General features: G+C 43.7%; 1 protein-coding gene across 8 annotated transcripts in view; it reads right to left on the bottom strand.

The window, feature by feature from the left end:
* Positions 1-20,601, bottom strand: part of LOC126470122 (ras-related protein Rab-7L1-like) — a 175,283-nt gene that overhangs the window by 135,911 nt on the left and 18,771 nt on the right. The window contains exon 2 of one of the 8 annotated variants that reach the window (XM_050097734.1): positions 963-1,194. The exons of the other annotated variants lie outside the window; for them this stretch is intronic. Coding sequence (XP_049953691.1) covers positions 963-984 — 22 coding nt within the window. The 5' untranslated portion in view covers positions 985-1,194. The remainder of the gene's footprint in view (positions 1-962; positions 1,195-20,601) is intronic. 8 annotated transcript variants of the gene reach the window in all.

Genomic DNA, 20,601 nt, shown 5'->3' with positions numbered 1-20,601 from the left:
ATCGCATCCAGAATGTGGTTAAAATAACGTGGCTGAATAGTTTGGAGACGTGACATTATAGTGTAGTTACAGAAGAACGCACAATTTTCTGAAATTGGGAAGCTTCGAAGGAGATACTACCGGTTACTCAACTGAAATACCGCCCCACTGTGATATGATACGTAAAATTGAAATTTCATAATTTTCTCCAGCGCAGAAACTGAGACTTCTTTGAAGTTTTTATCTGGTACACTGTGACTTTTGGAGTGAAATTGTCAATGTTGATGTACGTGCCTCTGGAAAAATAGAGCTTCGTTTGGTTTAAACATTTTAAGCACATTCATTTCCCAGGGGTTGGAAGCGTTTGCAAGGACGTTCTGATCTTGTTCGAGGGCATGCCTGTGCTAATTCAGGGTACTTTCTGGGGTGTGTGAACTTCGGAACGTTATTTTAACAAATAAAGTAGAACTCAGTGTCGTTGTCTACTTACTTGCTGTTTTGATGCTGTAACTAGTACAACAGTAATAAAAGAAGTTATAGCTTTCACCGAGGGCAGTGCGGTTCAAGATCTGCAGTATCATAAAACGGGGCAACTTTGTCACTAAGGTATCACTTCGTAACAACAGATTACTCCATGTTATGTTACAAAAAGTGCTAAAAGTGTCACAAATTTGCCCAGTTTTATACTATTTCTAATTCTGTTTCTGGAATTTCATTTACTTCTAAGAAAACATTATTTCATTAGATTAGGTGACGCCCTGCTGTGCCTTGTAAAATAGGGATCGAGGAAAATCGAAGTTAATGAGCAAAACACTGTATGGTGTGTTAGATTATGGCCAGGCAGATTACTAGACGAGAATGTTAGAAACAATTCACATGCTTTAATAGAACAGGTGACAGATTACACCATATGTGTTTCGAATTCAGAATCTATTTTGGCTTACGATTTGTATTTAATAATGGATTCTGGCAGCACTACTTACTCGTTGCCAGCTTTAATGACATATGTATTTCGGGAGGTTTCTTGAAAATATTTTCAGCGTTAACAATCGACCGTAATTGTGCTGTTTAGGTGGTAACAGTACTACTGCTGAGCCAGTTCTTGTAAGAAGAGAAGCCTTTGAGAACACGGAGCTGACGACAACCAAAGGCTTCTTCGTGGTCCTTGTAGTCACGAAACACTTCCGCTGAGAGTCTTTTTTCCTGAGAGCTCACCTGCGAAAAAGAAGACTGATGTGGGTAACAACGTAGACGTATAGTTCGTAACCCATAGGGAATTTGTTAATACCTCACACACGTTGTTTTAGTCACGTTTCGAGAATACACGCAAAATTTTGTCTCCAGCATATAAACAGTCGCGAGCCTATGTTGCACCAATTTACTTTAGTGATTATTCAGATATAATAAATCTAATCGATTTATTATAATTTGTTTTGTATTGTAAAGGTGAAAATCTAAACATGTCTCTTTAAAGAGTCACACTATTCATTACATATCTGCCTCGAAGTCCCGTTATACAACTTCGGTCATTACTTCTTTTAGGAGAACACATCCGACATTCAAACACGGCCAGCAACTGTACTGCAGCAACTTCGAAATAAATATGTCGCAACTTTCCTTGGAAATCCCTTGAATCGCTATCGCCTGAGTAAAAATTTGTTTATTTAACTGACATTTTTTAAATTATTATCTTTTATGGTTGAATTAAATTCCAACAATTCGAGCTATTTCTTTAGATAAGAAGCTTATAGCCTGAGGCACAGCATGAAACAGTTGCAATTGGAGTTAGTGTCGCCGCTTACAATCGCACAGCCAACATACACTAACGATCATAAGTTTTCGATGGCCTATCTGTGGATCTGTGGTTAAAAGAGGTATTTCATTTTGAATATCCTATCAAATCTTCGTTCTGATAATAAAACAAGTATAAACAAATAAAAACTAAGTGTCTCTGTTGTATATTTAACTGGTTGTTCGCATAGAGGGGTGCTGTCGAGTATACACAGCAACACTGACGTGCCTTTACCTAACTCGGTTCCATTTGAATAGGCCCCATATCTTCAGCTGTCTGTGTACCAATCAGTTCGCATTAGCTTACGATACATTGTGTGCATCTAGCAGCGTGTTCATGGCTGGTTCAAATGGCTCTGAGCACTATGGGACTCAACTGCTGAGGTCATTAGTCCCCTAGAACTTAGAACTAGTTAAACCTAACTAACCTAAGGACATCACAAACATCCATGCCCGAAGCAGGATTCGAACCTGCGACCGGAGCGGTCTTGCGGTTCCAGACTGCAGCGCCTTTAACCGCACGGCCACTTCGGCCGGCAGCGTGTTCATGTACCTAATCATATTCGTACCATATTACCTCGTAATGGGACGAAAGCAGGAGATTTGAATTGAACGTGCCGTAACTGCAGCTCTGCACCAGGAATGCTACTCTAGTAGGACAATAGCAGCAGAAGTTGGCGTAACCCAGTCTGCAGTGGCGTATACGCTGCAGTGGTTCAAGCAAACTGGTGCCAATGCAAATGTTTCGCGATCTGGAAGACCCTGAATAAGATCGTACAGGGACGATCATTTTATATATGTACAGAGTAAACGTCAGAGGATTCGTACCGCACCTGAAATTCGTGAGGAAGTAAGGAGCATGCGAGCTGCTCCAATCTGTCTCAGCACTGCTATGCCGTCTTCGTGAACAGGATTTAAAGAATTGCGTAGTGGCCAAAAAACCTTTACTACACAAACAAAATAAGGTGAAAAGATAGCAATGGGTAAAGCAACATAAAGAACTGGAGCTTGCAGCAAATGGTCCAAAGTATTATTTACGCACGAATCTAAGTTAGAAGTATTTTGCATACCATCGTCGACTTCGTGGAGAAAGTACGAAAAGTCACTGGGTGACAACAACAGTAAAGCTTGGTGGATGGTCGGTCAGGGTGTGACGATGTTTTGCGGGTGATAAAGTCGGTGATCTAGTGAGGATTAATGGAACATTAAACAAGAAAGGTATCACACGATACTGATCAACTGTGCAGCTCCATCTGGCAAGAGACTTATTGGTCGTGAGTTTGTTCTACAGCAGGACAATGATTGCAAACGTGCTTCTGACTTGTGCAGAGGGCATATCAATAGAAAAACTGAAGAATATTATTTGACCAAATCAGTCACCTGAATTTAATAATTCCACTTAACTCTTACGGAATGAACTTGACAGGGAGGTCAGAAAACTGAGGTTTAATACTGAGGATCCAAGGAATAATTTACAGACATGTTGGACTGCAACTTCTACTAAAACACTACAAAATCTTATCTCCAGAAACCAAGGGTTTGTGCAGCTATTCTAATAGCAAAGAGTGGATACGTTTAGAGGTTAAAATCTAAACCATATTGTATTGCACGTAATGATAGAGAGAGAGGAAACATTTGCTTTGTTGGTCTATTTAGTTTATACGATGACTTTGTACACTAGTATATAGTTCTTATCATGGGTAATCGGGAACTTTTGACCATAGTGTACTGAATCAGTACCCCGACGAACTAATTCATAAATAGAGTGCCACGGCCATAAAAGAATTTTAAGAATTTATTTGGTATTTCCAGCAGTGAAGTCCACTGTGTGTGCAACGTGTATCTGGATCACAGCGGTAAAACACCATCACTCGCACAGACCAGTATCCAAAGCTTCAGAAAGGAATTGCAACCGTTATTTATTGAAAAACATCTTCTTCTTTTTTGTTGCGCAAACACACAGAATTTTGCTCACGCCACGATATGCTTTCAGGTTCTGGCGCGCATGTAACCGCACCTTAATTTGTACTAGCGGGGCGAGGAAGCACTCTCAACCGCCACGTCTAGCATGCAAGGACGGCCCAAGGACTTCCTCCTGGTTCGGGTCGCGGCCTGGACCTTTCGTATTTCTGGCAAGTCTGCTGGTTCTCTCGATATTTCATCGTTTGTGGAACACCAACCCGGAAATTTACAAGCATTTATTTTGAAGCTTCACTATCACTAGTTTAAAATTTAAAACAGGGAATACTTCACCTGAAGACGAAACCTTCCGATGAGTTTATCACCTTTGTGGCAGCAATTAAATAATGCAAACTGAATCACAAAGCACTATGAGAGAGTTAGCGAGCTTAGATTATAACACTGTCGTAGTAATTTGCTGGTTATTTTGCTGGAAGCACTTCAGATAAAATAATTTTCGTCTAAGTTAAAGTCTTTCATAGGCTCCTTCACTGCAGCTAGCCACAGGTGAAGAAAAAATGCCACACTGATCGGCATTCGAGTCCTCTTCCAGATTCGAGACAAAAAAAATGATGTGTGTGAAATGTTATGGGACTTGACTGCTAAGGTCATCAGTCCCTAAGCTTACACACTACTTAACCTAAATTATCCTAAGGACAAACGCACACACCCATGCCCGAGCGAGGACTCGAACCTCCGCCGGGACCAGCCGCACAGTCCATGACTGCAGCGCCTAAGACCGCTCGGCTAATCCCGCGCGGCTCGAGACAAAAGTTTATGTAACAAAATCAGATCTGGTGCATTTTGAAAATAGATGTATGAAAACCGGGAGCTGACAACACTGTCACATCGTGCAGCGCATCGGAGTGTACAGAGGAACGTGTATCACCAACACCGACTCAAAGGAAGGCCTCGGCGCTTGTTCGTGACGTCACGTCAGCTAGGCACGGCGAACGCCAGGTCTGTTGCAGGCAGGAACGCCTGGGCGTGCTCATCACTATAAATCTCTTATTTTTGGACAAAATGTTTGGTATTGTTTTGGATTCTGCAATTTTATTTAGATGAAAGATTTTTTTACTATCGTAAAGCTACAAATGAAGATCATAGTTCTGTATTACTGAATCCTGTCGAAACAAACGTAGATCAAATTGAGAAGATGCTTTGCCCCATTGCAAGCTTCGGAAATTTTACATTCAAGTAACTATATTTACTTGATCCATTTTGCTATCGAAACTTACCTCAACCCCCTTATAATGAACTAGTTTCTTTTATTTATTTATTTATTGTCGTTTGACATCGTCACTGGAAATGTGAACCAATTTACATGTGTAAATGTCCAACTGTTGCCAGTCGTTAGATTACAGTCGTTTTCAACAAAAGGAATTCTAAACAGGTAACAAAATAGCTTCATACATCGAAAATACTACTGAGCTTAAACTTTTTTAAACATACACATTAGAAAAGATAAATATTCCCCTCTTGCAACTGAAAGGAGAAACTTTATAAGATAAAAAAATTTTATTCGATAAAACAAGTATCTCTCTTTTGCCTCTTCTTCTGTCCCCCACCCCCTCCCCCAGCGTGTACAATCGCAAGATATTTCATTAACATTCAGTGCTCCTCACCCCATAGTCAACCAAGATACCTAAAGAAGAGCACCAATATGTTCACAGTTTCTTGTAAAAGCAACCCAGTACAAACGTAACTTCCTCAGATTTACAAATAAGGTAAAGAAGCACGAATTCTGTTGCTGCTGGACCATGAAGTTGTTTCTGTATGTCAATCCTTAAAACAGATGGAAATTTAAGTTCAGGAGTACACTATTTGTTAAGAAGTGTAATGAATTGCACAATTAATTGATTGCAGAAATCTCTCAGAACAATGTGTGTTGGTCAACTACCGCCAATAATTTCACATTTTCCTTTGTCAGAGAGGGCGACACCACCTTTATGAGGATGCCTGCAACAGACCTGGCGTTCGCCGTGCCTAGCTGACGTGACGCCACGAACAAGCGCCGAGGCCTTTCTTTGAGTCGGTGTTGGTATCACCCCACACTACCCTACGAGCCGTCGTAGCTCTCTGCATAAACTACAAAGACCTCAAACCTACACCCACCATGCTGCTGTGGTTCGAATACTCGCCGAGTCTTTTTCTTATTTTTTAGACGTCCGTTTCCTAGTTCTCGTCGTTTATAAGCAGGACATTTTATCATATGACAATAGCCTATCGCATGACACTGGGATCCATTTAAGGCATGCATGTGTCTACTAACTGCGCAGTGCACAACCGTAACGGATCCTGCCAATTCATGTAGTGTGGCTTCCCCATGCAATACACAAACGATGAATACATCGATATGCTTTTGGTGCTGGGTGCATTCGATAACCAAGCTGCTTCTGCTGCTCGTGCGTATGCTGCACGATGCCCTCAAGGCGCCATCCCGATATGAATGTTTTTCGTCGCCTGGAGCAACGTCTTTGGGAAACCGGCAATCTTCGTCCACAAGTAATGCAAAGAAGTCGTCCAAGGACTACACATATTGCACAGACAGAGGACGCGATTATTGAAACAGTTCACCAGTCACCGAGCGGGGTGGCGCAGTGGTTAGCACAGTGGACTCGCATTCGGGAGGACGACGGTTCAATCCCGCGTCCGGCCATCCTGATTTAGGTTTTCCGTGATTTCCCTAAATCGTTCCAGGCAAATGCCGGGATGGTTCCTTTGAAAGGGCACGGCCGACTTCCTTCCCCGTCCTTCCCTAATCCGATGAGACCGATGACCTCCCTGTTTGCTCTTCCTTCAAACAATCCAATCCAAGTTCACCAGTCACCGCGGCAAAGTACCAGTGATGTTGCAAAGCAGTTCCAAATATCTCAAAGACTGGTTGTTGAAGTGTTCCACGATGGAGAACTGCACTCATATCATTACACGTTGACTCAACACCAGCCACCAGAAGACCGCATTCGAAGAGTACAGTTTTGTGAGTGGTTTTTGCGCCAAGTGGAAGACAACTAACACTTTATAAATATTCTGATATGGACTGGAGAATCTAGCTTCACTCTTGAAGGTATTTTCAACATCCAAAACAGCCATTCTTGGTCAGAACACAGCCCACTTGTCACCTGTGTAAGAGGCTTTCAGGCACGCTTTTTGCATAAACCACTAGGGCTGAAATTGTGGTAGGACTGCTTTTAGATCCTTACCTATTGCCGGACAAGTTGAATGGGTCCCTGTATCATACGTTCTTTGCAGTATATTGTTTGACGCATTAGAAAACGTTCCACTTGGTGTTCGACGATAACTATGGTTTCAATATGACGGTGCACCGCGACACTTGGGCATGAATGTTCGTAATTATTTAAATCAAGCGTTCCTAAGGCAATGGATTGGTCGTGAAAGTCAATATTCTGGTCTTCACGTTTTCCGGACCTTAATCCACTACATTTTTATTTATGTTGACACTTAAAGCAACACGTTTATACCTTTAGTACTCTACACCTGGATGTACACGACCTAATAGCTCGTGTGCATGTCGCTTCGGCAATGGTGGATGCAGGTGTGTTGCGTGGTGTCCAGCATAGTATGACCCAGAGAGTGGCTAAGTGTTCGCAATTGCAAGATGGTCACTTTGAACATTTTCTCAAAAGTGAACGTTTCTCGTACTTGTACGTACCGGCTATGCGAAGGTAAGGCTGCATATCAAACGTTCAGAATGGAATTATTATGCGTAACATAATGTGCAATCTTGTGTAGCCTACCTGTTGTATTTTGTCGTGCCTCATTGGATACGGACGATGTTAATGAAGCCACTATTACTTTCTATTGGGTTCGTACGTATCATGGACGAAACAAAGTGGTCGTTTACATCTGTAAGAAGTTCATGTTATGTCTTAATGTTTAAATAAAGGTAGTAGAAATGCACAAGATACTGCATTTTGGAGGTGTAAACTGGATACAGTTTGATGCTTAAACTGAAAATAAAGTTTGGTGCGAACGTGACTTGAACATCAGCGAGTCAGTATATCCGTTCTCCATGACATCATCTCAGCTCACTGTGCTAATCGGACAGAGCGCAGAGTTCACGCAACCTGTTCTTAGCCACGCTGCACGCAGTTGCAGCATTCCCAGAGCCTTGATTTCTAAAATCGCATTTCTATTAAACCTACTGGCGGGACTGGGTATTGCTAGATACAGTTTTGTCTTGAACTGGAATGAGGAATCGTAGGCTGACCGTCAAGTGCGCCATTTTCTCTTCATCATATACTATAAGACAAAAAACAATGCACCACAAAGGAGTTGTGGAAACTGGTCGCAAATTAATATTCATATAGGTATCGACGGGAAATACAAAATTATAAACAATGGCGGCCGGTGATGAAGGTGTGACGCTGCAGCGCAATTTCACCGCCCAGCTGGCCAGGGCAGTAAACAGGGGACGTGTCGATACCAGAGCAGAAAGACTTTGCGAATTTCATTCCGTGTACTCAGTTGGACAGTAGCTATTCCTCGCAGACAGGCACGTCAACAACACACGCAGATATAAGCATTTGTAAGATGACGTGTAGTTGTGCTCAAAAAGGCCGGTTGGAGTAATCGGCGAATCGCTTGACATTTGAATAGGAGCGATGTTACTATTCGACTATGTTGGCAGGAAAGGGCGAACCATGGCTGAGCACAGCGTCAAGAAGGAAGGGGTGGACGTAGAGAGATGACAGAACGAGATGACCGAGCAGTCATGAGAGAGGCACTCAGAGCCCCACATTCTACATCTACATCTACATCTACATCCATACTCCGCAAGCCACCTGACGGTGTGTGGCGGAGGGTACCTTGAGTACCTCTATCGGTTCTCCCTTCTATTCCAGTCTCGTATTGTTCGTGGAAAGAAGGATTGTCGGTATGCTTCTGTGTGGGCCCTAATCTCTCTGATTTTATCCTCATGGTCTCTTCGCGAGATATACGTAGGAGGGAGCAATATACTGCTTGACTCTTCGGTGAAGGTATGTTCTCGAAACTTCAACAAAAGCCCGTACCGAGCTAATGAGCGTCCCTCCTGCAGTCTTCCACTGGAGTTTATCTATCATCTCCGTAACGCTTTCGCGATTACTAAATGATCCTGTAGCGAAGCGCGCTGCTCTCCGTTGGATCTTCTCTATCTCTTCTATCAACCCTATCTGGTACGGATCCCAAACTGCTGAGCAGTATTCAAGCAGTGGGCGAATAAGCGTACTGTAACCTACTTCCTTTTAGGATTGCATTTCCTTAGGATTCTTCCAATGAATCTCAGTCTAGCATCTGTCTTACCGACGATTAACTTTATATGATCATTCCATTTTAAATCACTCCCAATGCGTACTCCCAGATAATTTATGGAATTAACTGCTTCCGGTTGCTGACCTGCTATTTTGTAGCTAAATGATAAGGGATCTATCTTTCTATGTATTTGCAGCACATTACACTTGACTACATTGAGATTCAATTGCCATTCCCTGCATCTAGTGTCAGTTCGCTGCAGATCCTCCTGCATTTCAGTACAATTTTCCATTGTTACAACCTCTCGATATACCACAGCATCATCCGCAAAATGCCTCAGTGAACTTCCGATGTCATCCACAAGGTCATTTATGTATACTGTGAACAGCAACGGTCCTACGACACTCCCCTGCGGCACACCTGAAATCACGCTTACTTCGGAAGACTTCTCTCCATTGAGAATGACATGCTGCGTTCTGCTATCTAGGAACTCCTCAATCCAATCACACAATTGGTCTGATAGTCCATATGCTCTTACTTTGTTCATTAAACGACTGTGGGGAACTGTATCGAACGCCTTGCGGAAGTCAAGAAACACGGCATCTACCTGGGAACCCGTGTCTATGACCCTCTGAGTCTCGTGGACGAATAGCGCGAGCTGGGTTTCACACGCCCGTCTTTTTCGAAACCCATGCTGATTCCTACAGAGTAGATTTCTAGTCTCCAGAAAAGTCATTATACTCGAACATTCATTATCATCGATCCGACGTGCAACTGGTACTTCAGTAAACCACAATATACGGCTCAAGAAAAGGGGGCTGAGCTCACGACAGCCCATGCGCCGACTACCATTGATCTCAGTACACCAACACGTCCGTTTGCAGTGGCGCTGGGCACATTCGGCTTAGAATCACATTGACTGGAGTAGAATTGTCTTCACTGATGAGTCCTTCTTCGAACTGAGCTGCAATGACCAGCGAATATGAGTCTGGAGACGCCCCAAGCAGCAGTGGGATACAAACCTGACTGTCTTCCACCATACGGCCCGACAGCCGGGCGTGATGGCCTGGGGTCTCATTTCTTTTCATAGCAGCACTCCTTCTGTTGTCGTCCGCGGCACACTTACATCACAGCGGTAAGTCGACGAAGTTCTACGCCACGTTTTATTGGCCTTCATGGCAATCCATCCTGGGCTTACATTTCAGCAAGATAATACCCACCCGCACGGGCAACAGGTTCTAACATTTGTCTTGCTGCTTGCCCAGCCGTACCTCGGCCAGCAAGGTCGCCTGACCTCTCCCCAATAGGGAATATTTGGAGCAGTATCGATGGAGCCCCCCAACCAGCTAGGGACTCTGACGATCTAACGCTCCAATTGAACATAATTTGGCACGACGTTTCTCAGGAGGACATCCAAAATCTCTATCAATAAATGCCAAGCCGATTAACAGCTTCCATAAGGACCAGAAGCGGGCCAACGCATTATTGACTTGCTCAGTTTGTGAATCTCTTTCTCTTGAATAAATCATCCAATTATTCTGACACTATAATCATTTATTTCTCTGTATGTGTACATTACATTTACCGATTTCAGTCCTATTCGGATAATTTCTTCTTGGTATGTCATTTTTTTGCCTTGAGCCAGAACATTGTGGCCACCTACCTAACAATCCGTATCTCCACCTGTGGCACGGCTAACAGCGGCGACATGTGGCAGGGAAGCGATGAGATTTTGGTAGGTCGCTGGAGGGAGTTGACACCACATTCCAGATTGGGTTCAGACATGGCTAGTTGGGGGGGGGGGGGGTTGGAGCAGTACATCAACTGTGTTCCTCGAACTACTCCATCACATTCCTGCCCTTGTGACAAGGCGCATTATCTTCTTGAAAAATGCAGCTGCCATTGTGAAACATGATCACATGATCGTCATGAATGGATCGACGTGGTCTGCAACCAGTGTACGATACTCCTTCACCGTCATAGTGCTTTGCACTAACTACATTGGACCTATGGATGCCCACGTGAACGTTCCCTAGAGCATAATGGAGCCGTCGCCAGTTTGTCTCTGTCCCGCATTACAGGTGTCAAGGAGCTGTGCCCTAGAAGACGACGGATTTGCCCCCTCCCATCGGCATGATGAAGAAGGTATTAATGATTCATCAGACCATGCAACTCTTTGCCACTGTTCCAGCTTCTATTGCCGATGATCACGTGCACATTTCAGTCGTAGTCGAGGATGTCATGGTGCTAACATTGGCATATGCATGGGTCGTCGGCTGTGGGGGCCCAACGTTGAGAGTGTTCAGGGCACTGTGTGTTCAGACACACTTACAATCTGCCCAGCATTAAAGTCTGATGTTAGTTCCACCACAGTTCGCCGCCTGTCCTGTTCCACCAATCTGCCCAGCCTATGACATCCGACATTTGTAATGAGGCGTGGCCGCCCAACCCCACGACGTCTGGACTTGATTTCACCTTGGTTTCACCACATGTTGAAGACACTCAACACAGCACTCCTCGAACACCCGACAAGTCTTTGCAGTTTCCGCAATGTTCGTGCCGAGCCTCCAGGTCATCACAATCTGCCCACAGGAAACTCAGATAGATCGCGTGGTTTCACCGTTTGCACACTGATACAACATGCACCGTGCGTTGTGTCTGACTTGTAGTCATTCCTCGCCAGGTGACGCTGCTATCGCCTGAACAGGTTTATATCGATAGTAGGTCGGTGATCATAACGTTCTGGCTGATCAGTATGTGTGTGTGTCCGCCACCGGTAGCTGAGTGATCGTCGGCACGGTAGCTCAGCGTGTTCGGTCAGAGGGTTAGCTGCCCTCTGTAATAAAAATATAAAAAAAAACTGAGCGAAGGGATCAACAACCAACTTCAATGGGTGGCATGGGATGTCCACCCCGAACAAATGCAACGAACAATATGAATAAAATGATTAAAAAGAAATCAGCCGGCACGGTAGCTCAGCGTGTTCGGTCAGAGGGCTAGCTGCCCTCTGCAATAAAAAACTGAATCAACGGCTCAACACTAAACTTGAACGGGTGTCGCGGGACATCCGTGCCGAAAAAAAAGAAAAATAAGTGGTCAGCGCAACAGAATGTCAATCTTAAGGCCCCGGGTTCGACTCCCAGCTGGGTTGGAGCTTTTCTCCGCTCAGGGACTGGGTGTTGTGTTCTCCTAATCATCATTTCATCCCCATCGACGCGAAAGTCGCCGAAGTGGCGTCAAATCGAAAGACTTGCACCCGGCGAACGGTCTACCCGACGGGAGGCCCTAGTCACACGACATTAATTAATCTAGAGTAATGGTATTTCGGGAATACATTATCTGTGTAATATATTTAAGTGGTAAGTGATTAATATTACAAGATCACAGGTGAATATAAGTGCGAGATAAGCTATTGCAAATTTGAAATACTGCGCTTTAATAACCAGTGTAACCGCCAGAATGTTAACTCCAAACATGCATACGCTCAAGTATTGTGTCATACAGGTGCCAGACGTCAGTTCGTGGGATGGAGTTCCGTGGCTGCTGCACTTGATCGGTCAGTTACTCCTGTTCCTGGATGACGCTGGAGTTGTCACCCCATGATGTCCCATATGTGCTCGATTGGAGACAGATCTGGTGATTGAGCAGGCCAAGGCAACATGTTGATACTGTGTAGAGCATCTTGGGTTACAACAGCGGTATGTGTGCGTGTGTTATCCTGTTGGAAAAAACTCCCTTGAAAACTGTTCATGAATGGCAGCACAACAGGTCGAATCTCCAGACCGACGTACAAACTTGCAGTCAGGATGCGTGGGATAACCACGAGAGTGCTTCTGCTGTCAAACGAAATCGCACGCAAGACCATAAAACCAAGTGTAGGTCCAGTGTGTCTAGCACGCAGACAGGTTGGTTGCAGGCCCTCAACTGGTCTTCTTCTAACCAACAAACGGCCATCACTGGCACCGAATCGGAACCAACTTTCATCAGAAAATACAACAGATCGCCACCCTGCCCTCCAATGAACTCTCGTTTGACACCCATGAAGTCGAAAACTGCGGTGGTCTGGGATCTGTGGAATCCACACTACAGGACGTCTGGCTCGGAGCTGTCCTTCAAGTGACCGATTTGTAACAGTTCGTTGTGTCACTGTGGTGCCAACTGCTGATAAATTGCTGCTGCAGATGCAGTTTACTCCTGTTCCTGGATGACGCTGGAGTTGTCACCCCATGATGTCCCATATGTGCTCGATTGGAGACAGATCTGGTGATTGAGCAGGCCAGAGCGATACGCCAAACAAAATGGTCTTCCCTCTCGGTAATGCCACGCGGCCGTCCGGAGCCCGGTCTCGTTGCGACCGTACATTCTCGTGACCACGAGTGACAGCAATCCTATATAGTGGCTACATTCCTGCCAAGTCTTTCTACAATATGGCAAAAGGAACATCCAGCTTCTTCTAGCCCTATTAAAGAACCTCGTCCAAACTCAGTGAGGAATTGATAATGGTGTTTTTGTCGCCTTAAGGGCATTCTTGACAGACATCATTTCACCACGTCCAGTCTCAAAGGCAACTAACGCTCACGTCCGTTACAGCGTGTATTTAAAACATACCTTATTTACATCCTTATAGTGGCGCTAAAGTAGTCACCAGCATTGTGTATCACCAGCGATGTGGAAGTCGTAGGATACTCTTAGCAGTGCCAGTTGTGTTGAAAGTTCGAAAAAAATGGTTGAAATGGCTCTAAGCACTATGGGACTTAACAACTGAGGTCATCAGTCCCCTAGACTTAGAACTACTTAAACCTAACTAACCTAAGGACATCACACACATCCATGCCCGAGGCAGGATTCGAACCTGTGACCGCAGCAGCAGCGCTGTTCCGGACCGCTCGGCCCAGCTGCCGGCTGATAGTTCGAGCGGCGCGGTCTACTGCCCCACGAGTTTGTAGCAGCTCTGAAGCGAATGCCGTGAAGTGTTTCCTTCAGTTTAGAAATCGAGTTGAACTTACCAGGGCTTAAGTCAGGGGAGTGCAGTAGGTGGTATAGCACTTAGCAGACCCACCAGTCAAACAAATCAGTAACAGCTTGCACTGTACGTGCTTGAGCATTGTCCTACAAAATGATGGCCAGGTCCTGCAGAAAGTGTCATCACTTTTGTCTCTAAGCTGGTCGTAGGTTGTGTTCCAAAAATGAACAGCATAGAGACAGAAGTGATGATACTTTCTGCAGGACCTGACCATCAGCCGGCCGCGGTGGCCGTGCGGTTCTAGGCGTTCCAATCCGGAGCCGCGCTGCTGCTACGGTCGCAGGTTCGAATCCTGCCTCGGGCATGGGTGTGTGTGATGTCCTTAGGTTAGTTAGGTTTAAATAGTTCTAAGTTCTAGGGGACTAATGACCACAGCAGTTGAGTCCCATAGTGCTCAGAGCCATTTGAACCATTTTTTGAACCTGACCATCATTTTGTAGGACAATGCTCAAGCACGTACAGTGCAAGCTGCTACTGATTTGTTAGACTGGGGCTGCTAAGTGCTATATGACCTACTGCACTCCCCTGACTTAAGCCCTGGTAAGTTCAATTCGATTTCTGAACTGAAGGAAACACTTCACGGCATTCGCTTCAGAAGTGCTACAAATTCGTGGGGCAATAGACCGCGCCGCTCGAACTGTCAACACAGCTGGCACTGCTAAGAGTATCCTACGACTTCCACATCGCTGGTAACGGGCTATACACAATGCTGGTGACTACTCTGAAGGTCAGTAAACTTTGAAACACGTATCTATTTTGTACGAGCTGTAAATAAATAAAGTTCAAACCTTCGTGTATATATATATATATATATATATATATATATATATATATATATATATATATATATATATATACTTTCGTTTATGTCGCACAACGGATATATATTTATATAGTGGAGAGAAAGTTGCAACATGGTTAATATACCAGATTCTTTTAACTACTAAGATATCAATCGGCTGTAAGGTATGAACTTATTTTTTAAAATAATTTTATAGCATCTTAAGAGAGGATCATTCTTGCATGTCTATGAGCCATGGAACGTGGGAGGATGGCTCGAGTGCCTCAACGATACAGACAGCCGTATCGTAGATGCAACCACAACGAAGGAGTATTTGTTGAGAGTCAAGACAAACGTATGGTTCCTGAACATGGGCAGCAGCCTTTACAGTAGTTGTAGTCTGGATGATTGACAGATCTGGCTTTGTAACCTCAGCCATCGTGGCCTCGCTGTACTGGTACTGCGAGCGGCTGGAAGCGAGGGGACATGCAGCTCTATTGGATGGTTAAATGATGATGGCATCCTCTTGGGTAAAATATTTTTGAGGTAAAATGGTGCCCCATTCGGATCTCCACGCGGAGACTATTCAGGAGGAGGTCGTCATCAGGAGAAACAAAACTGGCATTCAACAGGACGGAGCGTGGAATGTTAGATCTCTTAATCGGGTAGGTAGTTAGATAATTTAAAAAGCGAAAGGGATAAGCTGAAGTCAGATATAATGGGAACTACTGAAGTTCGGTGACAGAATGAACAGGACTTCTGGTCAAGTGAATACAGGGTCGTAAATACAAAATCAAATAGAGGTAATGGTCCAATAATGAATAAGAAAATAGGAATTACGGCATGTTACTATGAAGAAATTAGTGAAAGCATTGTCGTAACCAAGATAGACACGAAGCCAACATCCACCACAGTAGTACAAGTTTATATGCCCACTAGGTCCGCAGACGATGAAGAGATTGAAGGAGTGTATGATGAGACAAAAGAAATTGTTTAGAGGAAAATTAAATTGCGACGGTGGACTGGAATTCGATAGTAGGGAAAGAAAAAGAAGGAAAAACAGTAGGAGGGTATGGACTGGGGGAATGGAATGACACAGGAAGCCGCCTAGTAGAAATTTGCACAAAGCATAATTTAAACATCGCTAACACATGCTTTAAGCATCATGAAAAAACGCTGTACACGAAGAAGAGACTAGGAGACGACGGAGGGTCCAGACTGACTGAATAATTTTAAGACAGTCATTACGAACCAGATTTTAAGTTATAAGTCTCTTCCAGGTGCATATATAGACTCTGACCACAATTCATGGAGTATGAATTATAGAGTAAATGTGAATAAATTGCGGAAAGGTAAGAAATTAAAGAGATAGGATTTGGATAAGTTGGGAGAACCAGAGGTTACTGAAAGGCTCAGAGGGAGCATTAGGTAACGATTGACTGAAACAACGGAAAGAGATACAGCAGAAGACAAATGGGTAGCTTTGAGAGAGGAATAATGAAGGCAGCGCAGAAATTCTTAGATATCACAGAAGATATCGAATTGAATTAATGGAAAGAGAAAATATAAAAAATTGGCAAATGATTAAAGTAAAAAAGATAAGGAATATAAGCGTCCAAAAATAAGTTTGATAGAAAGTGCAAAATGGCTATATAATTAGGGGAAAGACAGATACCGATTATAGGAAAATTAAAGAGCCCTTCGGAGAAAAGAGAAGCGGCCGTATGAATATCAAGAGCTGAGATGGGAAACCAGGAAAAGCAAATAAGTGGAAGGAGTATATAGAGCGGCTGTACAACGGAGATGAACTTGAAGGCAATATTATAGGAGGGAAAGAGACCGTAGATGAAAATGAGGTGGGAGATACGATACTGTAAGAAGAATTTGACAGAACATGGAAAGACCTAAATCGAAACAAGGCCCCTGGAGTAGACAACATTCCGTCAAAACTATGGATATCCTTTGGAGAGCCAATCGTGACAAATCTATTCCACGTGGTGTGCAGAATATACAGGGTGTTTCAAAAATGACCGGTATATTTGAAACGGCAATAAAAACTAAACGAGCAGCGATAGAAATACACCGTTTGTTGCAATATGCTTGGGACAACAGTATATTTTCAGGCGGACAAACTTTCGAAATTACAGTAGTTACAATTTTCAACAACAGATGGCGCTGCAAGTGATGTGAAAGATATAGAAGACAACGCAGTCTGTGGGTGCGCGATTCTGTACGTCGTCTTTCTGCTGTAAGCGTGTGCTGTTCACAACGTGCACATGTGCTGTGGACAACATGGTTTATTCCTTAGAACAGAGGATTTTTCTGGTGTTGGAATTCCACCGCCTAGAACACAGTGTTGTTGCAACAAGACGAAGTTTTCAACGGATGTTTAATGAAACCAAATGACCGAAAAGCGATACAATAAAGGATCTGTTTGAAAAATTTCAACAGACTGGGAACGTGACAGATGAACGTGCTGGAAAGGTAGGGCGACCGCGTACGGCAACCACAGAGGGCAACGCGCAGCTAGTGCAGCAGGTGATCCAACAGCGGCCTCGGGTTTCCGTTCGCCATGTTGCAGCTGCGGTCCAAATGACGCCAACGTCCACGTATCGTCTCATGCGCCAGAGTTTACACCTCTATCCATACGAAATTCAAACGCGGCAACCCCTCAGCGCCGCTACCATTGCTGCACGAGAGACATTCGCTAACGATATAGTGCACAGGATTGATGACGGCGATATGCATGTGGGCAGCATTTGGTTTACTGACGAAGCTTATTTTTACCTGGACGGCTTCGTCAATAAACAGTACTGGCGCATATGGGGAACCGAAAAGCCCCATGTTGCAGTCCCATCGTCCCTGCATCCTCAAAAAGTACTGGTCTGGGGCGCCATTTCTTCCAATGGAATCATTGGCCCATTTTTCAGATCCGAAACGATTACTGCATCACGCTATCTGGACATTCTTCGTGAATTTGTGGCGGTACAAACTGCCTTAGACGACACTGCGAACACCTTGTGGTTTATGCAAGATGGTGCCCGGCCACATCGCACGGCCGACGTCTTTAATTTCCTGAATGAATATTTCGATGATCGTGTGATTGCTTTGGGCTATCCGAAACATACAGGAGGCGGCGTGGATTGGCCTCCCTATTCGCCAGGCATGAACCCCTGTGACTTCTTTCTGTGGGGACACTTGAAACACCAGGTGTACCGCCAGAATCCAGAAACAATTGAACAGCTGAAGCAGTACATCTCATCTGCATGTGAAGCCATTCCGCCAGACACGTTGTCAAAACTTTCGGGTAATTTCATTCAGAGACTACGCCATATTATTGCTACGCATGGTGGATATGTGGAAAATATCGTACTATAGAGTTTCCCAGACCGCAGCGCCATCTGTTGTTGAAAATTGTAACTACTGTAATTTCGAAAGTTTGTCCGCCTGAAAATGTACTGTTGTCCCAAGCATATTGCAACAAACGGTGTATTTCTATCGCTGCTCGTTTAGTTTTTATTGCCGTTTCAAATATACCTGTCATTTTTGAAACACCCTGTATGAGACAGGTGAAATACCCTCATATCTCAAGAAGAATATAATAATTTAAAATCCAATGGCAGCAGGTGCCGACAGGTGCGAAAATTACCTAACTATCAGTTTAAATAAGCCATGGCTGCAAAATACTGACACGAATTATTTAGAGAAGAATGAAAAAACTGGTAGAAGCCGACTTCGGGCAAGATCAGTTTGGATTCAGGAGAAATGTAGAAACACGCCACGCAATACTAACCCTGTGACTTCTCTTAGACAATGTTCATAGTATTTGTAGACTTAGAGAAAGTTTTTGACAATGTTGATTGAAATACACTCTTTGAAATTCTGAAGCTGGCAGGGCTAAAGTACAGGGATCGCAAGATTACTTATAACTTGTACAGAAATCAGACGACAGTTAAGAGAGTCGAGGGGCATGAAAGGGAAGCAGTGGTTGACAAGGGACTGAGACAGGCTTGTAGCACATTCAAAAAAAAAAAAAAAAAAAAAAAAAAAAAAAAAAAAAAAAAAAAAAAAAAATCGGTTCAAATTGCTCTGAGCACTATGGGACTTAACTGCTAAGGTCATCAGTCCCCTAGAACTTAGAACTACTTAAACCTAACTAACCTAAGGACATCACACACATCCATGCCCGAGGCAGCTCGGCCACCCTGGCCGGCTGTAGCATCCACTACGTTATTCAGCCTGTACATTGAGCAAGCAGTAAAAGTAACCAAAGAAAAATTTGAAGAAGAAATTAAAGTTCGGGGAGAAGAAATAAAAACTTTGAGGTTTGTGGGTGACATTATAATTAAGTCAGAGACAGACGGAATGCACAATATCTTGAAAGTGGAATATTAGATGACCACCAACAAAAGTAAAACAAGGACCATGGAATGTAGTCGAATTAAATCAGGGATGCTCCTGGAATTATATTAGGAAATGAGACCCCGAAAGCAGTAGATGATTTTTGCTACTTTGGAAGTAAAATGACTGATGATGGCCGAAGAAGAGAAGGAGATAAAATGTAGACTGGAACTGACAAGAAAAGCGTTTCTGAAGAAGAGGCATTTGTTGATGCCAAATATAGATTTAAGTGTTAGGAAATATTTTCTGAAGGTATTTGTCTGGAGTCAGGCCTTGTATGGCATGGAACGTGGACGATAAGTGGTTCAGACAAAAAGAGAACAGAAACTTTTCAAACGTTTTCTTACAGAAGAAAGCCGAGATTAGATGGATAGATAAAGTAACTAATGAGAATGTACAAACAGAAATGGCAACAAAAGAAATTTGTGGCCCAGCTTGGCTAAACGGAGGGATCGGTTGACAGGACACATTCTGAGACATCACGGGATTATCAGTTTAGTTCTGAAGGGAAGTGCGGAGGATAAAAACAAGAGAAAGAAACAAAGAGATAAATACACTAAGGGGGCTCAAGTGGATTTTTCAGGAAATATAGACGTAGATGGGTATGAAGACATAGGAGCCTACCACTCAGTATAACTGATCATCAAATGTCGAAGGATTCCCGAGACCAAACCCTTGTGGTAAGAGCTACTGGAAATGAGAGTCCTTGATGACAAACGTGTTGAAGGAAACGTCAGCGCCATTTCCCCAACTGGAAAAGAAAGAAACGTTTTTGTAGAAGTCACAGTGTACTATGGAAGTAGATAACCAAGCAAGGTATTTTAAGATCTTTTAAAAATGCTCCGCGTAAACTATACCGGGAAAGAAAAAATACCATCGAATTTCGTGACAGTGCCTTACGGGAAATACGAAATACATGATGGTGATGAGACAGTGCAGGAACTGAGGACGCTCAAAAAGAAAATATTCGAATTCAGGCAGACAGACTGAAAGCGAATATTGTTAGGCCTAAAGACCACGCATGGCCCCCAGATGAAAGGTGGAGTGTCTGCCATTTAGTAAGAGGACAAAGAAGGCTACAGGGAAGAAACGAAGGAAACATAACAGCCGGCGAACACCCAACGACATGCAAGGCGCCACCAGACATTCCGACCATAAGAAAACATTTCAAGATGCGCTAGAGTTACTATCATCTTGAAGATACAAAAATCGCGAAAGTGACGCGACGACAGCAGAAATTCGTTGATGGAACCTATGACGGAAGACGAATTGAAATCAGTGATCAAAAACTTGCCGAGAAACGGAAGTCCAGGGATTGATGGGATCCCATACGTATTTTGCACAAAATACTGGCATATCGTAGTTCATGAATTTTTCGAAGTGAAGAAAGATAAGGTAGAAAACAGGAGGCTAT

This window comes from Schistocerca serialis, chromosome 3 (genome assembly GCF_023864345.2).
Source record: "Schistocerca serialis cubense isolate TAMUIC-IGC-003099 chromosome 3, iqSchSeri2.2, whole genome shotgun sequence".
NCBI lineage: Eukaryota > Metazoa > Arthropoda > Insecta > Orthoptera > Acrididae > Schistocerca > Schistocerca serialis.
The sequence above is the reverse complement of the archived record's forward strand: the minus strand, read 5'-3'. Positions and strand labels throughout refer to the sequence as shown.